The sequence below is a fragment of the Ursus americanus genome, chromosome 4 (assembly GCF_024610735.1).
Source record: "Ursus americanus isolate L20-20 chromosome 4, mUrsAme1.1.p, whole genome shotgun sequence".
Lineage (NCBI taxonomy): Eukaryota > Metazoa > Chordata > Mammalia > Carnivora > Ursidae > Ursus > Ursus americanus.
This window is the reverse complement of record NC_142130.1, coordinates 85,151,131-85,171,836: the sequence shown is the minus strand read 5'-3', so window position 1 is coordinate 85,171,836 and position 20,706 is coordinate 85,151,131. Positions and strand designations below refer to the sequence as shown.

At 37.8% G+C, this 20,706-nt stretch overlaps 1 protein-coding gene across 9 annotated transcripts in view; it reads left to right on the top strand.

Annotated features, from left to right (window-relative positions):
• The first annotated feature begins 16 nt into the window (after positions 1-16).
• The window catches only part of GRIK1 (glutamate ionotropic receptor kainate type subunit 1), a 364,961-nt gene continuing 344,271 nt past the window's right edge, over positions 17-20,706 (top strand). For all 9 annotated transcript variants that reach the window (XM_045785684.2, XM_045785683.2, XM_045785681.2 and 6 more), the window contains exon 1: positions 17-155. In XM_045785684.2, the coding sequence (XP_045641640.2) occupies positions 38-155 (118 nt within the window). In that variant the 5' untranslated portion in view covers positions 17-37. The remainder of the gene's footprint in view (positions 156-20,706) is intronic.

The window sequence follows — 20,706 nt, the reverse complement described above, 5'->3', positions numbered from 1 at the left end:
GCGGCTGGGTCTCGGCAGGAATTAAGAAGCTGGGAAGATGGAGCGCCGCGCACTACTCGCCCAGCCCCGGCTCTGGACCAGGGACGCCAGCTGGGCACTCGTGTATTTCCTCTGCTACGTCCTCCCCCCGACCGCCCCGCAAGTACTCAGGATCGGTGAGTGAGCCTGGGGGAGCGCTCCGGGCTGCCGGCTCGCGGGACCTAGCCGCTCCTAGCTGCTGGCGCGGGCGCGGCGGGTCCCGGGGAGGCAGCGCGCGCCAGCGCAGGGGCAGAGCCGGGGGTGGCGAGGGCAGCCCGCACGGGAGGTTCCGAGAAAGGGGAAGCCGCGTCACCGCTGCCCTCCTGGCGAGTGTCGGGCTTCCCCGCGAGGAACGGTTGGCGGGTTTTTCAATCCGGGCTCCAGGAACGCGGGCAAGAGTGCAGGGGGCCAAGCTCGCCGGCTGGGGCACCCTACTCCGGGGGCGGCGTCGCGCGGCTGCAGCCAGTTGCTTTGGGCGCGGAGATGCGCTCTTCGGGCATCTGGGAGGATGTCGGGAGGTCCAGTTGCACAGCCCAGGTCCCTAGCAACCCGAGTGCCTGGTACTCTCAGGCATGTCCAGATGTCAGGAGTAAAATTCGGGTACCACAGGGATTTCCCAGAACGTGGTAACCCCGAGCCTCCAAGTTTTTATCCCCAAGTTGGGTTCTTCTACATGGAGCCTCCAAAGTCTGGAGGGTTCCACCAGAGTGGGGCAGAGCCCAGATCTGACTCTGTAACTGAGAGTTCAAGGAGTGGAGAGGATAGTAAATCAGCAACGAGAGCAGGCACCTAAGTGTCCCACTTGATCCCCAATCTGCCACACCTGCCTGCCACTGAGAATGATTCTGTCCCCGTCAAGATAACTCCCTGGAAGACTCTGGACTTCTGTCTCAGGTGGAATAAAAAGGGACTGGAAGGCTGGATGTAGGAACCCTGGGGCAGCCTAAGAGAGCAAAGGGCAAAGACAATAGAAGAGGTGGAGAGGGGGGTATTTGCTAATGCCTAGACCTACAGACACAGTACCCACCACCATGGTTTAGTGGAGGCACTGAGCAATTTCTAGGCTGTTTGATGGGGAGGGGGCATTCAAAAAGCTCTTTGCCCTCTTTAATATTCTCCCTTCCATACTAAACCCAATTTCTATTCCCTTAGTCTCAGGTTGTCCTCTCCCTTCCCCAATGAATTGTGCTTCTTAGGGACACAAAGAGAGAGCCACAGGTGAGGCTCAGACACCCCATGGGTCTCCCAGCTTCTCCAGTCTCCCACTTGAGCTAGCCAGAGTGAAGTCCTGAGCTCTAGGCCTTCGAATTCACACCCTTTCCAGGAACACAAGAACGTGCACAGAACAGTGCAAACACTGGCCAAGTGATGCCCCCAAGCAGCTGAAATTTCTCAGTCATTTTATTGATTCTGGCCTGCAATTAGCAAACCTCTTTCCAAAGATTCAGAAACTAGTTCTTGTCACTCAACATCACAATTTTGTTTAAAAAAAAAAAAGAAAAAGTTACTACTTTGAAATGCATTTTCTCCAGGCATGCAGGATCTAATTTTCAAGAAAAGATACCTTATACTAATTTTTACTGCAGATATATTTTTCTAAATTATGGATAATGATAATGTGGATTTTTAGATCATTTAGACTGTCCATTAAGAGTTCCAAAGTATTCTTTTCTCACACACACACATACACACACACACACACACACACACACACACAAATACCACTCATAACTAAAATATCTTTTGCCTTAGATATGTTCTAGCCTTAATATCTTGATTTTTTTTTTCCTGGATGCAATCAACCCTCCATGATCCAATAACAAATTTCTTTGAACAATACTAAATAAGTGATGAATGTGTGTTACAATTTCCAACACTTATTAACTTAACTGGTGTTTTCTTATACCTTATATATTTTAAAAGAGACAAAACTAGACATACTAGAAGAGGATATGCCAGCCAATAGCCCTCCTTCTTGTACAACAAACTTAAGGTAGCATTTTCCTCCCCTGCATTCCCCAAGTCTCAAGGAATTCCCAGAAGGAGTGGAAGAGGGTGTTTTAAAACATATTTGTTCACAGATCTGAGTATTTATCCAAGCAATTATGCTCATCCATTTAAAAGTGGTTTTCAAAGTGAAAACATCCCAACATGATTCACTGACCTTAAAATATATGGTACAAGATAATGAGATTTCCTTTTTCTAAATGGGAGCTGAAATGCATCAAGTAAAATTGCATGGCCTGATGCTGTTTATGTGCAGTACAAATGTCTTAACTCCTTCTGGCTCTGAGTGACCTGTGGTTGGCCTGAGCACTAGCCTGTATGTACCTCAGGACTATGCTTACTTTTAAAGGGACATTTTAGCACTATAGAAACCAGCCTTGGCTCAGAGGAAACCTGCCTTTCTACAGGGAGTTTCTTATGTCAGCCAAGTCCAACACTGAATACAAAATATCAAAGGAGTTAGGAACTAAGCAAGTGTGTGAAGTGTATGTGTGTGTGCGTGTGCGTGTGTGTGTGTGTGTAGGGAAGGAAAGAGAAGAATTGAAATGCATTCTTTTTCATCTTTTTTTCTCTTTCCCACAAACCATGAACTATCCAACCAACCAACCAGAAAAAGGGGCTCTTGATTATTGACTTCCATGTTTTCCAGTAACTTAAAATATCCAAAATTTTTTATCTTAGGCACTTTGCACTGTGTTTATATAAAAAGTCACTTGAATGCTGGAATGAATGAATGAGTGGTCTACTTTGCTTGTGAGTGTCTTCTTATACTTGAGCTATTGAGGAAAGTGAATGAGAGGTATAAAATTTAAGATAAATTCATGCCTGCTAAATATTGGAGAGGTCATTTAGCACGCACATTTGCATGATTCTCACACATATTGTGCATATCTGTTGAAAAGTTTAACCAACCTCACACCACAGCTTAGAGACATGAAAGGGGTCCTATACGATAGAGGTGCTCTAAATGTTACCACTGCACTCCAGAGGCTTCCCAGCATCCTGCATGGAAGAGAAGTATGGCCAGCTGCTGGGAATCCCCTAGGGGATGCTGAGTCTTCCCTTCCTCTCTGTATACTCCAGTGTACCATAACCAGTTAATCTCTGCCCCCCTCCAACGCCACACACACACACTTGAGCTTCAAAGTCACATGGCCAGCCAACCCATAACTAATAGTACAGCTGGGCCTGGGTGACCTGAGTAGACAGTAGCACACCACCATTAGTGGAAAGAAGAAAGAAAAGAAAAGAAAAGAAAAGAAAAGAAAAGAAAAGAAAAGAGAAAAAAAGGAAAGGAGAGGAAAGAAAAACAATGCCATGTGCATATGTAATTTCTGGGACAGATGTATCCTATTTCTAATAATAATCATAACAGAAAGCTATACTTACATCCTATATTTTTACAAATCATCTCAATATACACCGTCATAGAGGTGGTGGTAAAAGGGTAGAGTTTAGAGTTAAGTGGTGGGAGCCAGGCTTTCTGACACATGATTTGTTGTCACAAAGCACAGGTTTGGGTCCCCTTTCCAAGACTTACTAGATAGATCAGCGAGAGTTATTCAATCTCACCAAACCTTCATTTTGCATCTGAAAAACCCAACTAAAATAATTGCAAGCTCACAGTGACATTGGTAAGAGTACACGAAATAGAATACGCAAGTGCTTGGAGCAGTATATGGTTACATTAATTGCATTATAATTGCTTTATTGTTTTGTTTTTACTTTTTGTTCATTATTGACCTTTTAGTCTGAGCAGGGACTCAGTAGTAAATGTGGTATATTTCTGTTACACATTTCATATTTCTGAGCCTAAATCTGTTCTTCTGTGAATTAGCCATAATGATATCTTCCTTTCCTATTTCACAGGGAGAGGATTAAATAAACAATTTTTGTGACTTGCAAACAAACTATTAAAAAGTGTATTACTATTATGTGATTAATTATAGCACGTAAAGAGAAATATTGTGGAAATTTATACGAATAGTGTGGAAAGTTAAATGACAATATAGTTGTCCAAATGCTCTTATTTTCTTAAGAGAGATCCAAATGGATTTTATTTTAATTATCAAGTTGGTCATAACATCATCTTTTAATATTTAACCCCAAGGATCCCCAAAGTTGCAAGCTTTGTTGCGTATGTATTTGTTAGTATTTTTGCTTCTGTGTACAAAAACTCACAACTTTATTCTTTAGTCACAGATCCTTTCATCATTTTAATATTCATTCTTCACTCAACAAATATTTACTACATGTTTACTCCCCTACCATGAGCCAGACATAATTCTCGATGCAGGACATACAACAGTGAACGAAACAGACAAACACATCCGACCCCTTGAAACTTATATTCTGGTGGTGTACATTTTATGTAACTACTGAAGTTTTTCATCAGACCCAATGAAGACTTTATTTTTTCATTCCAAATGTTATTCTCAGAGTTTTCAGTTCATTCTGCCATTGGTTTATTACCTCAGTGACATAGTCAACATGGAATAAGTTCAAGTCCCCCAATGCACAGATGACAGACAGAGTGGGTTCATTCTGCCAAATCTGGAGCAGAAACTCCCACCTTTGTTTGGGGAGATCTGTTTGGCCTCAGGTAGATATCACCCAGACAACGCAGGGTGATAATTGTCCTAACATCAACTTGAGAACGCCACCGGTCCTTGAAAAATCCGAGAGAGAAACTGTCTTTTAGCCTGATGAAAAGAGAGTGCCTGGCTAATGCGAACATATTTCTGCAAATGAGCAGCTCTTTTACCATATTATTTTATCTGCATCATTCATCTTTTTCTTTAATATTAATTTTATAAGCCCAATGTTTACACTGCTTTAAACGGGAACTGTGGCTACATTTCCTATATGGTTTCTAATCTCCAGTTTTCGATGAAAACACCGTGACTTGGTAGCTTTGCCTAAGTTCAAGTGCTAGTTGGTAGAAATGCCAGAACTTGAAGCTAGCCCTTCTGTTTTCAAGTTTCAAGCCGCTTGCATTAAAGTATGTGGTATTGTGTGTGGACTTATCTATGCAGTTACATAACTGTTTAAGCTGAAATCAAATATAAGAGAGATGAACTGTTGCTCTTAGTGATTCAGGGATAACCACATAAATCAAGGTGAAAGTAAGACATTTTGTCATGAGACAAACTCATGAAGTTTATGCATCTGGTATACGTTTCTTTTTATTTTAAATGTTTTCATTTCTTCACAAAAATTAACCATTGAAAAAATCAGATATGCATTTAAAAAGAAATAAGTAGGTTGAAATTTAAATATAGATAGCCTTTTAACTTACTACAGATTATATTCTTGGAAAATATATTATAAACCTAATATGATTTTTTCATTTAAAATCACGTTAAAAAGCAAGTCTAGTGAAAAAAAATTAGGAAAATGTCCCCATATCACATTTCACAGTAATAAAAATGATATATCTTTCAGCATAGGTAATGTGATTTTGAAAATGTTTTCAGTATAACAGAGAACAAGTATCTAAACATTGAAATGTACAGTTGATCCTTGAACAACATGGGCTTGAAATGCACGGGTCCACTTATACGCAGATTTTTTTCTGATAAATATAGTACAGTACTGTAAATGTACTTTCTATTCCTTATGATTTTCTTAACATTTTCCTTTCCCTAGCTTACTTTATTGTAAGGATACAGTATATAATACATGTAACTACAAAATCTAAAAAAAATCGAATCAGCTGTTTACATTATTAATAAGGCTTCCAGTTGACAGTAGACAACTAGTAGTTAAATTTTGGGGGGGTCAAAGTTACATGAGGAGTTTCAACGGCACGGGGGCTGGTGCCCCTAACCTCTGTGTTGTTCAAAGGTCAATTGTGCTCTTACAGCTTCATAAAAAAGTTCTGAGGTAGAGTGGACAGAATTTTGGTTAGACTGAAGAAGCAGCAGGATGTGTGGTCATGTGAGTTCTGATGTGTGGACTGACAATTTCAGTGGTTTTATTAGCCAGTGTTTCCTCAGATTTGTTCTGAGGAGCAAGAGTTCAGTGAGACATCAAGAGCTGTGATTCAAGTAAGAGTCCTCTGATAACGAAAATGTAGGAGATACTGGATTTAGAAAAAGAAAGAGGTTCCTTTGTGTAGAATCACAAAGAGCCTTTAATATACAAACCCACCTCATGAATCTCTAAGTGACAGCATTTCTCCACAATTAGTTGACCACACAAATAAATTATTCTAGAGCACAAAATTCCTACCCTGTTCATTCACAGGGAGAAAGAGAGGGAGGTACCTTGGTCAACTCTACCACATGACATTTGCTTTACATATGATACCACATTTCATCTTTGCAACAAGCCCATGAGTTTGTGATTATTTCTTCTTCTCTGGCTAACAACACACACACACACACACACCCCAAAAACCACACATTAGTAATCTTTTCAAGGTCAGCCAATTAGGAAAAGGCAGAAAGGAAAGAGAATCTCTTTCTACCTGGAGTTCTCCATCAGTCTTTCTTCTAGGAGACAAAACTGGAAAATTTTAGAACATAGATGATATTTTCTAGATTATATTGTTAATTATCAGTGGAACATTGGAAGAGGATGGAGAGGCTATGGGAAATCACCACCACCAGACTCTCTCCATCAATTTTCCCTCAAAACAATTCCAATGAAGAGTACAATCTAATTAAAAATGGTGTGCTTTCTAGGCATTCAGGAGCAAAGCGTTCCCTCCAACTAGATTGCCTTCCTTAACCCCTTTTTAAAGAGAAATTATGGAGAATCAAATAATAATAATACCATCTTTCCTCTTTGCTAATTGCCTACAATATACTCAAATATAAATTACTTTTACCTTGATTTATGTGGTTATCCCTGAATCACTAAGAGCAACAGTTCATCTCTCTTATATTTGATTTCAGCTTAAACAGTTATGTAACTGCATACATAGGTCCACACACAATACCACATACTTTAATGCAAGCGGCTTGAAACTTGAATGGCTAACTTTAAGTTCTGGCATTTCTACCAACTAGCACTTGAACTTAGGCAAAGCTACCAAGTCACAGTGTTTTCATCGAAAACTGGAGATTAGAAACCATATAGGAAATGTAGCCACAGTTCCCGTTTAACGCAGTGTAAACATTGGGGCTTATAAAATTAATATTAAAGAAAAAGATGAATGATGCAGATAAAATAATATGGTAAAAGAGCTGCTCATTTGCAGAAATATATGTCTCAGCTGCTGAGATCAAGTTGTCACATCAAATTGGAAAAACCTATAATCTTATATGATCAACATTATAGTATTAGTAATAATAAGTCAAATGGGAAAAATGGTTTATCCTGGAGGAGTAAACAAACAATCAAAAAACAATAAAGAGGTAAAAATATTTGATTTTTGTACTACTAAAAAAATAAAAATCTTTAGATAGCTTCCCCAAGTCACTTAAAGACATTTCATTCTTTTTGTTCATATTAAAAGTTTAAAATTTTTAAAGCATGTAATTTTGTATAATGCTATGTCAACATATTTATTAAATACAAAGTAAGATTAATTACAAAGTGAAATTAAGAAGCAAGGACATTGACTGATTGAAGAGTCAACTCCTATTGACCACAAATCAATCTCACAGAAGCACCCTACAATAGTGAAAACACTTCCCTTTCGCTCTCTAAATCCTTCAATATATTCCTTGGCGCATTAGTTGGCTAAATATATTTGAAAAAATTATCCTATTTTATGTCTTCTGATGAATTAGTAGTTTACTGCTCTCCTGATGTAGGAAAACAAAATACAGAATACAACAACATACAAAAGTCTACTAATACTCTTTAAAATTTCTGCTGAAGAATGTTCCAAGAGGAGCTCAACAGCACAGATTTTTATACTAGAATTATATATGTCTGCTTTTATTTCATAGAAATCTACTGATTGTTATTATTATCATCAGTTATTAATTTGGAGGCTTGCAATTCATTACTACTTACTATTTTCCTTTAAAAAGCACAAAGGAGTTTAATAAAATGCATTACTTATTACAGTGAACAAGTCCAAGATTATAGACTGTGCTAAGGCTTATCGGATTGATTGAAATAAGCCGTAAATGTGTTAGTCGACACATGCATACATGTCCCAGCTGAAAGGGCCTAGAAACAGTGATACCTCTATAGCATTGAGCACACCTGACCCCCCAGGCACACCTGGAGAAATGGACAATTTGGAGATGTTAGAAGAAATATCCAAGATGATCCTGGAGCATCTTATGCTGCCAGAAAAGTAAGGGAGTGCTCCAAAAAAAATCCCACTGATGGGAATATACTAAAGAGACATGGACACCAGGTACCAGGCTGTCAGTGGCCAAAACTGCAATAATTTGAGCAGTAAAAATTTTAAAAGTAGTACTGGATTATAACCCAAAGTATAAAATAAATACCCACAAGTCCATACTGATGTAGATAAATGATTAAATACATACAAAAATAAGTAAATAAATAAATAACTAAGTAAATAAATGGGCAAGAAGAGACAGATCTCCCAAGCAGAAAAGCTGGGTGTCGAAGGTCAGCATCACCAGCAATAAATCATGCTGACAGCATCTACCTTCGATGTGATGGGATGCAAATGGCACTTTATCTACCTGGTTCTTCTCCCCCAATCTAAATCCCCATGCTCATCATGAGGAGAACATTAGACAAATACCAATAGAGGAGCACTTTACAAAATTCCTGGCCTTTACTTGTCAACTGCCAAGGTTATATAAATAACAAAGAAAGTTTAAGAACCTGTCACAGCTTAAAGAAACCTATGGAGACCTGACATAGAACTGTAATGTGGTGTTCTGAGTGGGATCCTGAAACAGAAACAAAGGACTTTAGGTAAAAACTAAGGGCATTTGAGTAAAGATGGATATTACTTATGATAGTGTATCGATATTGCTTCATTAATTTTAACAAATGCACCATACTCATATAAAGGTATTAACAGGGGAAACTGGACATGGAGTGTACAAGAACTCTCTGTAAAACCCTCACAAGTTTTATGTAAATCTAAAACTGTTCTAAAAAATAAAAAAATAAAGTCTATTACAAAACCCCCCACAAAACTCAACCCATATCAAGGTTTCTTCTGCTGTTACTGTTCCTACCTGTTCGGCAGTACATACAGTGCTGTAACTAATTGTATCAAGGCAAATAGAAAAACCGTTGTCAATTCCATATAATAGCTACTTAAAGAATTTTCTAGAGTATCATTAAAATAAAGTCAACAGGGGCGCCTGGGTGGCACAGCGGTTGGGCGTCTGCCTTTGGCTCAGGGTGTGATCCCGGTGTTGTGGGATGGAGCCCCACATCAGGCTCCTCCGCTGGGAGCCTGCTTCTTCCTCTCCCACTCCCCCTGCTTGTGTTCCCTCTCTCGCTGGCTGTCTCTCTCTGTCAAATAAATAAATAAAATCTTAAATAAAATAAAATAAAATAAAATAAAATAAAATAAAATAAAATAAAGGCAACAGCATATAATGTTGGAAAAAATCATGAAAGAAAAAAACTGTATATAAAAATTGTTATTGATAAAATATGATGGTGGTATGTCTTCTTTAGAGTTCTTCAGTGAGTTTGTAGAAAATCAGACATTAGCTGTTTCTATCCATTAGCATCTAGATTTTCAACTATTCTATGCCTTTTGTACTTAATTAAACATAATTTAATTTTGATATTGATTCAAGCATTGTAACATACTCTGTTAGAGGCATTAAGTGCTAATATCTTTGAATTAATACTCATAGCAAACTATTTGTGTGGATGTCTTTTCTTAGCAAAATTATCTAAATATGCCCTTAAAAGAATCAATACTTAATTCCCAAAACCAATAAAATACTTCATAATTCAAACTGGGGAAAGGATGGTGAAAATCAAGTGTGTTTTTTTTTTTCCATTATGATGACTCAACGGCAAGTTTTAAGGTTTTGTTTTGTTTTGTTTTGTTTTGTTTTTATTTTTAATTTTAAACTTCTAAAATGTTGAACTACCTACTTTGCCGATCCATAAACAGAAGTTGCATTCTGGTGACCTGCCTATGTTTATATTGTACAAGATGTTATTGTACTTCATCTCCTAAAAATGAATTAGTCCGATAAAGCCATCTTTCAAGTCTAAAGGCAATATTTGCCTTTGAATTCTGGGTAGTGCGTGTTTCTTTTGTTCTTGATATATATTTGAACCCTAAGGCAGTTTCTATACATGTTCAGTGAATTGGCAAGAGCCGTTATTAGCAATTGTGAATCATTTAAATGTTCAACAGGAGGGAACGGTTAAGAAAAGAATAGAATAAACTCAAGAAAGAAAGATGTATTAAATATAATTTTATGATGAAATTCACGTGTTAAAACTGGAAAATGCTTCAGAAGTCGTACAGACCATAGTCCATAGTTTTCTGTACTTTGGATTAAGAATGTATATAATTCGTCCTTGCTCATAGATCAGAACTACAAGAGAATGAATGTGGAAAAGGGAAGCCCATTTGTTATGCTAAGATGGTGATTTTTTTTCTTTCACTTTGATCCCTATTAATGTTCTTTGTCCAATTTAAAAATGATTGGTGAAAGTTACCATTCTGCAGTTTCTAGATTAATCTAGCAGTCACTTGCATGCAGTTTGGCACAGTGAAAAATGCACTGAAATGAGAGTACTTCTAGCACCGGTGATTCTTAGCATGGCCATGTCACATAACATTTTAGTAAATCTGTTGCCTTGTCTGTCAGAGGGGAGTTGGTGGTGAATAGGTACATAGGTGCACCAGCCAACCCCTTCCATATCCGCAGTCCCTCTGCAGCGTTGGCTCCGCTTATTGTCTTTGGTTTGAACGGAGTTGCTGCATGGAGATGTGCAACCCCATGATGCTTAGCATTTATAGCCACAGCGTCACGTGTGTGCAAATGGAACTTTGTTCATTTCCCTGAAATTAAACTTCACTATGCCCACAAGCCCCTTTTTCCAATGGGACTACATCAAAGTCCTCACTTGCAATTTAAAATGTAAATTTTTAGGAATCTCTTTTCTTCCTTCCCCCTACAGTGATCAAAGACTCCTCCCTTTAAGGGAGAGGCATTTGCTGTCATTCCTCCAGGACATCCACTGTGGTGTAGCTTGTCCTGTCTGATCCTGGGTATTGGCTTCTAACTCCATGGCATCTGCTGCTTACACCCAACTGGGGAGCCCACCGTGGCTTACTCTGGGGCTGCTGACCCTTTGAGACTGGTCTCTCAAGTGGGCTATTTGCCCAGATGTCATCAAGGAGGGATCTCCCACGATAGCAAGTTACTTTCCAGCCTGGTTGTTATCTCAGACCCTTTCTGTTCAAGCTCACCGAGCCTCCATCCTAGCTCTCCTTCATGCACCCGGAAGGAACACGATGCCGTCCTCTCCCACGGTACACCATGGTACATGCACAGGTCCTCCCCCGATCAGAGGGGCTCTACTGGCCCCCCACCCCCAAACTGCAAGAAGAGGAAACAGGGAGCTGGATTCTCACAGTGTCTCACATTTACCTGAACTCTGAGCTTCAGCCTGTAAACACAATGGTGGTATTTAAAATGAAGCTTTTAAAATTAAGACAACAGAAGTTATAATAAAAACAAACTTTTGAAATTTCAGTTTTCTGGCTTTTGCAATGGATAGCCTAGGTTTTTAAGACTCATATCTCTCTCCCTCTCTCTCTATATACACAGGTATATGTAATTATTATGTATTATATCATAATTATACAATTAGTATATGTATTGCATATACATGTTATTAAATATATCATTATACACATTATATATATAATACTATATATAATTGATAATACAATTAATATAGATATATTCATATATAAATATATATATTAAAAGTCCAATTTGTTTTTGTTTTTCTTATTTATTCTACATGGGGAAAAAAATCACATATAAAGCTATCATTGCATTTCTAATAATTAGGGAAGGGCAATGGGGATAAATACTCGGTCAGTGACTGGGGGTGTGGGAGGTAGGGGGAAGGGTGGAGAGAAATGACACAGGGACTGCATAGATCATAGATCATGTTGAGTCTCCTGAATGTTCTCAGGCTATGATCTCTTTTGAAATGTCCTCTCTGTGGCCGATGAAAATACCTCTGGTGGTCAGATTGAATGGCAAGGTACACACGCCATCATCTAGGGCCCAATTAACATGAAAGTGTTGATCATATTTTAGCTACATCTGTAGAGCATTTGTCAGAAAATTGTCAGTATTAAACTACCAAATAAATATCTTAAGGGGAAATCATAGTTTAACAGAAAATACAAAAAATGTGTTATAAATTATTGTGCATTATTAGTTTAATATATGCAGCACACTCTTCTAGAAATTATAGCTAAATGGTGAAGAGAAATGAGACCGAAAGTCCCTTTGAACAAGCTACAGAATGCATATCAACACAAAAAATAGAGCCGTACTTTTCATGTAGCATATATACAAATAAAAAAATCATATCAACAAACACATACATATTTTTTACATGGTGCTTAAGACCAGGTAGGGCATTCAAAACATCCTACTTTCTCATTGATAGATGAGAACACTGAGGCCCCAGAAACTAAACTGAGAGAGGGACTCAGTAGCTGGGCCACAATTCTTTATTTCTATTTATTTTTAATATTTATTTATTTATTTCAGAGAAAGAGCGAGTGGTGGCAGGAGGGGCAAAGAGAGAGAGAGAATCTCAAGCAGATTCCTCGAGGAGCATGGAGCCCGACTCAGAGCTGGATTTCACCACCCTGAGATCTTGAGCTGAGCTAAAATCAAGCGCTCGAGGCTTGAGCTCCCAGACACCCCTGAGCCACAACTCTTAACTTGCATCTCAGTGTTATTTCCTTAGGAACTTTTTTCCCATACAACTCATCTGAAGATTCTTAAAAATCCGTATTTGAATGAAAATGAAATTGTAATCAACTAATAAAGTCCATACAAGTTTCAGAACAAGGATCACAGAATTAATCAGTGTGCTTACTCTCAATCTGGATGCTCTTTTTAGAGAAGGTTTGAGGCATGTCTTTAAAAAGAGCAAAGTAAATGGAGATGAAGTACTGTCTAAGTGGTGATAATTATTGAAAGATGAAAATCCAGGGAGTGTCTGACATCTGGGGAAAATATCCATAGAGAAAGCCTAACAAAAAAAATATGTTAACCTGTACATATCTTGGGATTGTCTTTGAGCTTTGGGTTATGTAGGCATTTCTGGTCAACTTGTCTTTCGGTTACTTGAGTGTGCAGAAATGTCTTCATCTGCAAGGACTCTTAGGAAAAGAATTAAAATAGCAATTACAAGTGAGTGAGCTATAGCCTAACAATTTAGGATAATTAGTGTGTACTAGCATTATATTTTTTGTTATCTTAATTTAATTCCAGTGAGTGTTAGCCTTCGGTTAGGCTAGATGCATTTACATACAAGGGAAGAACGCTCAGGAATAACATTTCTTAGCTCACGTTTTGTGAATGTCATAAAAAATCAGGAAGGCAGTCCACAGGGTGGAACTTCTGAGATTCATCCTCCCAACTCTATAGCAGGTAGAGCAAAGGGAGGCAGAATGAATGATTACTGTGATGCTTATAAAAAACAAATCGGTAAACAATTCCTGGAGAGCATGCCGAGTAAGTTTGCTGCACTCTTCCTGAAGTCTATCCTACCTTTTGTTTCATATGAAGTAATCTTTTAAACTGACTGCTGGGTTTTGAGGGTCACATTTGACCTTCCCTTCTCCCTTCGGAGGATGATGTTTTAATTTATGTTTTCACACACCCTTCATCATTTGCTTATTCATTCTTTTATTTATAGCTTGTCTTATTATAAAAATAGTCCAAAGGTTTACAGAAATGCCTATATTATAGCCTGATACAAACGCAATGATGAAAATGAAGGTAAAGGTAAAATAAGAGAAGGGAAGAGGCGCTGTCCTAGAAAAGAGGCCAAAAGTGGGCCAGAACAACGTATCAGAACTTTCTAGCAGCTGAAGTCAGAAGAGAAACAAGACAAATCATGAAGTTCAGAGAGGCTAGTTACCTAGATGAATTACGGTTGTTTTAGATGAAGAAAACATGAAAGAAATTCATCATGTGATCTTGATGAAGAGAAATAATGTGATGTTGTAGACAGAACCTACGATGAGATAAATAGTATGGTGCATGCATTTGTTTCTGAAAGTGCTCAATATAACTCTACGAGACACCAAATAACAAGCAAAGCAATTCTGCAAAACAGCCTGGTATGGAACTCTCAAATCATTTGGTTTGATCTCAAATCAATAATCTCTAAGGGAGTGAAAGAACTGCATATCATTTCATAATTGTTCGTCATTATTGCTCCTTGAATTTGGAGGCTTACTGGAAGGTCAGCCACAGAAGGTTAGACGGGTAGAGGATTGGAGTGAAGTGCACATTTCTGGTTAAAGGCAAGTCAGAAACATCAGAAGATAGGGATGAGATCCTTCTATGAAATTAGGAAACCCAAACAAGAGATCTCCTTGAATAAAAGCCACCTCATTTCTGTGTGGATGAAACACCGAGAAGCATGGCCAAAGGTTTGCTCAGAAAATCCTTCTGATTTTTCAGAAATCCTTCATTACATCAAATGCACAAATGGATGAAACACATTTGTCTGCACTGGAGAACAAGGCTATAAATATCAGATATTGACCACAGCCATTGAAAGGAAAAAATAAGAATAAAGGAGAAAAAATAAAGCTCTTTGAGATATCAAATTTAAATAATGTGTCTTTCAGGTAAACTCTAAGCTAGATAGATTGAGAAGTATACATACATTGACCTCCTATAGAGTCATCTATAAGCTAGTAATGGGTTCAGTGTAGTCCGCCCACCATGATAATTTGGGTTCCAGAGCTGTTGGTCTTAAATCCTTTTTCTTATACCAAACATATAATAAAACTTATCGTCTTGCTGTCTATGCTTCATGATTATATATATATATGCCTACTGCTCAGAAAATAATTTGCTCTTTGTTGTACTATCTTGTTTTCTTAGATTTTATATTTTATATTTGCTTAACTGTACTATGTTGCTTTTTTTAAAAAAAGATTTATTTATTTATTTATTTATTTATTTATTTATTTATTTATGGAAGATAGAGCGTGAGTGTACATGAGCAGGGGAGGGGAGCAGAAGGAGAGGGAGAGAGAGAAAATCTTAAGCAGACTCCCCACTGAGCATGGAGCCCAACATGGGGCTCGACCCCAGGACCCTGAGATCATGACCTGAGCCAAAATCAAGAGTTGGATACTTAACCAACTGAGCCACCCAGGCACCCATATTGTTTTTTTTTTTTAATTAGAATCTCCTTTGCATATAATGATCAGTAATAAAGCTTACATCTTTCCACTCTGAAACTTTCAAAAACTCCACCATAATCCCAATCATCTTTTTCTAGAAAAGTCTGTTTCATTAAACAGGGTCATTGATTGTATAAGGGTGAAGGGGAGCAACTTCAAATTTGTTTTTCAGTCTGTACCCTGAAAGCCAAATGTCTTTAGAGTCCATATTTTGGAATACGACAATGGTTTTCAGATTTTAAAACAAGGAAACAAAACCTCAAACATTGTTTTAGTTTCAGGTTTTGATCTTTCTCTGTGGATCCTGAAGAACAATTTTAAGTTTTGTAGAATTTCTTGCCTTTTTTCTGGGAGAAAGGAAACATTCATTAAAGCTTCATGATATATTTCATTTCCAAACCCACACTTCTATACTTTGAGCAGAAAAATAATTTGATAAAGATTCCTATCACATCTGTAAAATGACAAGGTGAGCTATAAATTGAGTTAACGATAGCTTACTTCTATTTCACATATTTATCACTGCAAAAAAAATTTTTACAATCATTATCTAGTTTCCTCTCTATCAAACATTAATGTGAATGTAGTGCATAAGAAATTAGGCAGAAATAGAACTTCCCCATTATAGCTGCCTGAGAAAGGTTTGAAATTGGCATTTCTACTGAAAAGTAATAAGCAGGATAGAGAAAACAAAACAATAAACTTCTTCAGGGCCTTTGAAAGAAGGAAAATGTCACATTGCAAATCAATTCATGGCCATCCAAATAAGCATTCTATTTTATAAATCTATAGACAGCGTAAGTCATAGTTAAAAGGAACGGTTGTAAAATTCCTTGTGGAAAGACCCATTTACAGCCATGCATAAACACACCTAAATGGCACAGAACCACATAAATCAGGAGCTGAGAAGTCCATTTTGGGTGTCAAAAAGTGATCACCTTCTGGCTAGTATGTATTTGAAAAAACCATTTCATATCAGCAGTCTGGTCTTATATACCAAACACTTATATTTAAGGTTCTTTTTGTCAAAAAAAAAAAAAAAAAACCCACAATCCTCTCTACATATTATCCCCAAAAGCTGTGCAAGAAAGTGATTTGTTTAGGGAAATGCAAATGCAGGACCCAATAATGAAAATTAAATACAGAAGAAGTGAGGAATACAGCAGCAGAGGTTATGGGTCTGTACCTTAGTTGTTTTTAATCAGAGATCTGTTTCCATTTATTTTTTTAAAGGATCATTTAAGTAATATAAGCATGAAGAAAATTGGTTAAAAATGAAAGAAAATCAAAATGAGTGTATTTGGGTTGCTCCTAACACATACTGTAGATTCTTTCACTAGGATCGCTTTTCCTGAGATTCGTAATATCCATTCAACATTATAATGTATTGTTTCCACAATGTTGCTGAAGAAATAAACAAATATATAGGAAACTTATTTCAAAATTAAAACATACTAACCGTTTTATTGACTCACCTTAAAATTCAAATATTATTTATTGGACAGAGATCATGTGATAGCCACATTTATATTCTAAATCTTCCTTGTTACCCGAGATTAGAAGGTAGTTATTTCTTATGTAACTATTTTGTTGATGTGAAAATCGAGGCCAGCTTTCATGCCCAAAATCAAGTCACTAGAGAACAGTCTTGTATTTAACTCAGCAAGGCAAAATACATTCTGCGAATACACTGTCCAAGTTAATTGCCGGCATAGTCTGTATTTGTATAATTGCCAGCCCTTTCTTCATTTGCTTTTATGTACAGAACAATAGCATCACCCAGCCGGATGATTTTTGTGTGTCATCAAAAGAAAAGGTAAATCCACTTACCTTCAAAATCAATCATATTACCTTAGGGTAATATGCATCCAGTACCCAAAGGAATACAGGAACCGCGTTGTGAGTAGTAGTTTTTAAATTAAAATTCTCAATTTGCTACCTTTCTTTTAGAACTTTCCCTAATTCTATTTTTCAGGCTTCCAGGGTACATTAATTTGCATAGCTATATTAAAGTGAGCCTATGTGCTGGGAAACAAAATCAAATTCGAAAGTCTTAATTAAAGGCTTAGGGAACCTGAGTGAAATTTTAGATATTAGAAGTCTGACCTATGCTGGCCTATTATTTTTTGATTTATTTGATTTATAAGACTCAATTTTTACTTGAAAACCCCTAGGGAATGATTACAGATTAAGATATTTTTGAATCAGTGAAATAAAACCATTAAGAATAGCAGCGATCTGAATTAATAATGCCCTTAGTGGACCACACAATGGGACTAACATTCCTTTTATTGCGAAATATTATTGGAAAACATTTACACTAGCGTTTCAACAGGACCTTCCCATTACTTGTATGTATTTATTTGAATCTGTCAGATTTTCCCTCTGGAACAGCGATACCAAACCAGGAATAATTTTTGTTCCCCAGAGGACATTTGGCAATGTCTGGAGACATTTTTGTGTGTTTCCACTTGGGGGTGAGGGAGCTGCTACTTGCATCCATTGGGTAGAGATCAAGAGTGTTGCTCAGTGTCCTACCATGCTCAGGACAGCTCCCACAACAAAAACTAACCAGCCCACGATATTAACAATATTGAGATTGACCAGTTCTAAAACAGAGATTATTAACACAAATCTAGTATAGGTTTAGTGTAGATGCTTTGGAAATCTTACTGCAGAAAAATGAAATAAAACAATCAATCCTATCTTCTCAGGTGGTATGGACAGAGGCAACATACCGTGGTAATGTTTTGTTGTCAGTCAAGGACGTAGCTTCCAATAACACTCCCCTTGCCCAGCATTTATGGTAACTTTTCTGAGAACATGTCCATCTGAAACACAAGCAGACGCTTCAGTAAGTTACCAAATTGTGCATTAGACTGCCCCTCACTTAGTGACTCTTCAGTGCGGGTCACTGGGTATTTACATTGATGCCCACAGAAGACAGTCTGTCTTCACGGAGCTCACAGGGTAGAAAAGGCAAATGGGCCTGGGTTAAATGATCACACAAATAAATATTTAATTGGAAATGGTGAAAAAAAAATGAATGAGAGGATCATGGTATTATGAGCTCATTTAATGGGAGAAAACGACAAGGTTCAGGAAGGTTCAGGAACTTTCTCAGAGTAGAAAATTGTTGAGTTTTGATCTGTAAGAGAAGTATGAATTGACCTGGAAAAAAAGAGGATTCCAGGTAGGAGAACAGCATGTGTGCAAGTTCAAAGTTGAAAAGAAGTGTATCTTTACTGAAAATTTAGCTTTTTTATTAATTCTTTTTGTTTGGCTCTGTGTGCAATAATCTTTTTCTAGTCACTTTTTCTAGGTAATAGGAAAAATAAGCTATTTCTTAGCTTAAATTGCAATACATAACCAATTATGTAACCAATAGCTATCTCCCCCAAGATAAAATTTAAATCTTCTCTTTGAAGGCACAGAGAAATGACATATAATGTTCCAATCATCCCCAGAAGAACTGTGAACAAAGGAGCAGAGTAGGGAATTTCTACCCCCCTCCCCCACCAATACTAAAGAAAAATATTTCTCTTTGCTTAAATCTTTGTTGACACTCAACCTATTCTACTTCTGGGAGAGTCCTCTATCATCTCTGCAATATTTTTCTTCTACTTTTCACTTCCATCCTTGGGGAAGAACACAGGGAATCGGAGAATGTCAAATTCAGAAAGGATTCCCCCTTGTATACAAATTAAGCAAACTGAGGCACAGAGAGATCCTCTTATCTGATACATTTAGTCAAAATATATGCTGCCCTGAAGCATGTTTGTCCAGCTGAAGGGTGTCTGGTTTTAGCACACTCAACCTTTTCAAAACACTATAGCCTGATGTTTTGTAGGAGTCCAGAAGCCATTCAAGAATATGGTTTAAGAATGAGACAGGTAAGAGTTTCTCAAATATAATCTACTCAGTGAAATTAGATAGACAGCAAGCACCATGTTCCAGCAAATTTTTGATTCTCCTATGTTTTCAGAGAATGCTGCCTTTGCTTAGTGAAGAACTAAGACAAAGAGGGCCCAGAATATCTAGCCTACATTCCCAAGCTCAAGAAGGCATAGCATATCCTGAACATATTGTCTAGGTGTGTATTTACAGAAGACTTTGGTCTATACCCCTCATTTACAGATTGTGGTAATACTTCTTGTGGAGAGCCTGGACTATATCGTCTATGTCTGCACATACTAATCTTCCAAGATCGCTGGAACCACATTTCCTCCAACAGAAGACCCTCCCCTCCCATGGCCATGATGTTCTCTGTTTGCTCCTCCAGGTCCACTCTCCTTGACTTTTAGGAGTTATATCAAAAGGTTCTCTTGCCTGCTGACTTTGTGTTGCTTTGGGCCAATGGAAAACTCCATCAGATAGAAGGACAGAAACAGAATGTGGCTTAATTATTTGTCTCCTCTATTTCCTCTCGGCTGATCTACTGGGAGTTGTCAGTGCCTGAGTACCTCCTCCACAGGTCTTCACCCATTTGGGGTGTGTCTCCCCTAAAGTTCTAAGTGTCTCATGGTACCCCCACCACCCCTTCCACCTCAGGGTACATAAGCTGATAGTGACCTACAGCTCTTGCATGACCCAGGAATCACCTTACTATCTGTTACCTTTCTCTTACTCAGCCACATGCTTTCAAAGAGCACCTTCATTAAATGCTCTCTGTCACCTCTTGTGCGTGTGCCATCTCCTTTCTGCCAGGGTGCTGACCTAGACAGTTTAATGCAACTGGGCTGAAACATCTCTTGCTAGCACAATGGAACCATAAAGATAAAGTAAATGTGCCATTTAATATGCATTCCAGACATTTTCCATTTACACACAATTATTCCACCTAGGTTTTCCTTAAAATATCATTTTAATCATGTGATATATGCATTGTTTCTTGACATTTATTTGCCTATTTTTCAGTCGGTTACCAGAACAGGTGCACTATAATGAATGTATTTGATGAATAAATATTGATACCCCTCCCCCCGCATGATTCTATACTATGAAAGATGCCAGGAAAATGTGAGCCTTGCCTTCCAAAGCTTTCAACGTAAATTCATCATTTTATATTGATGAATATGAAGTGGTAAAAGAGGTTATTAATATTTTATATATTTGGGTCTCAGCTCCACATCTCACCATAAGTGAGAAGTTGGGCAAATTGCATGACTTCTCTTTGTTTCAATTTTTCTTGCCTGTAAAATGGGATTGATTATGTCTACGTCACTGGGCTTTTGAGATTAGCTGAGCTCCTATGTGAAAAGTGATCAGCATAGCGGTTAATGCTTAAGAAAAGCTAACCATCATTATTATAACAAGATACCACAGACTGGGTGGCTTAAATAATA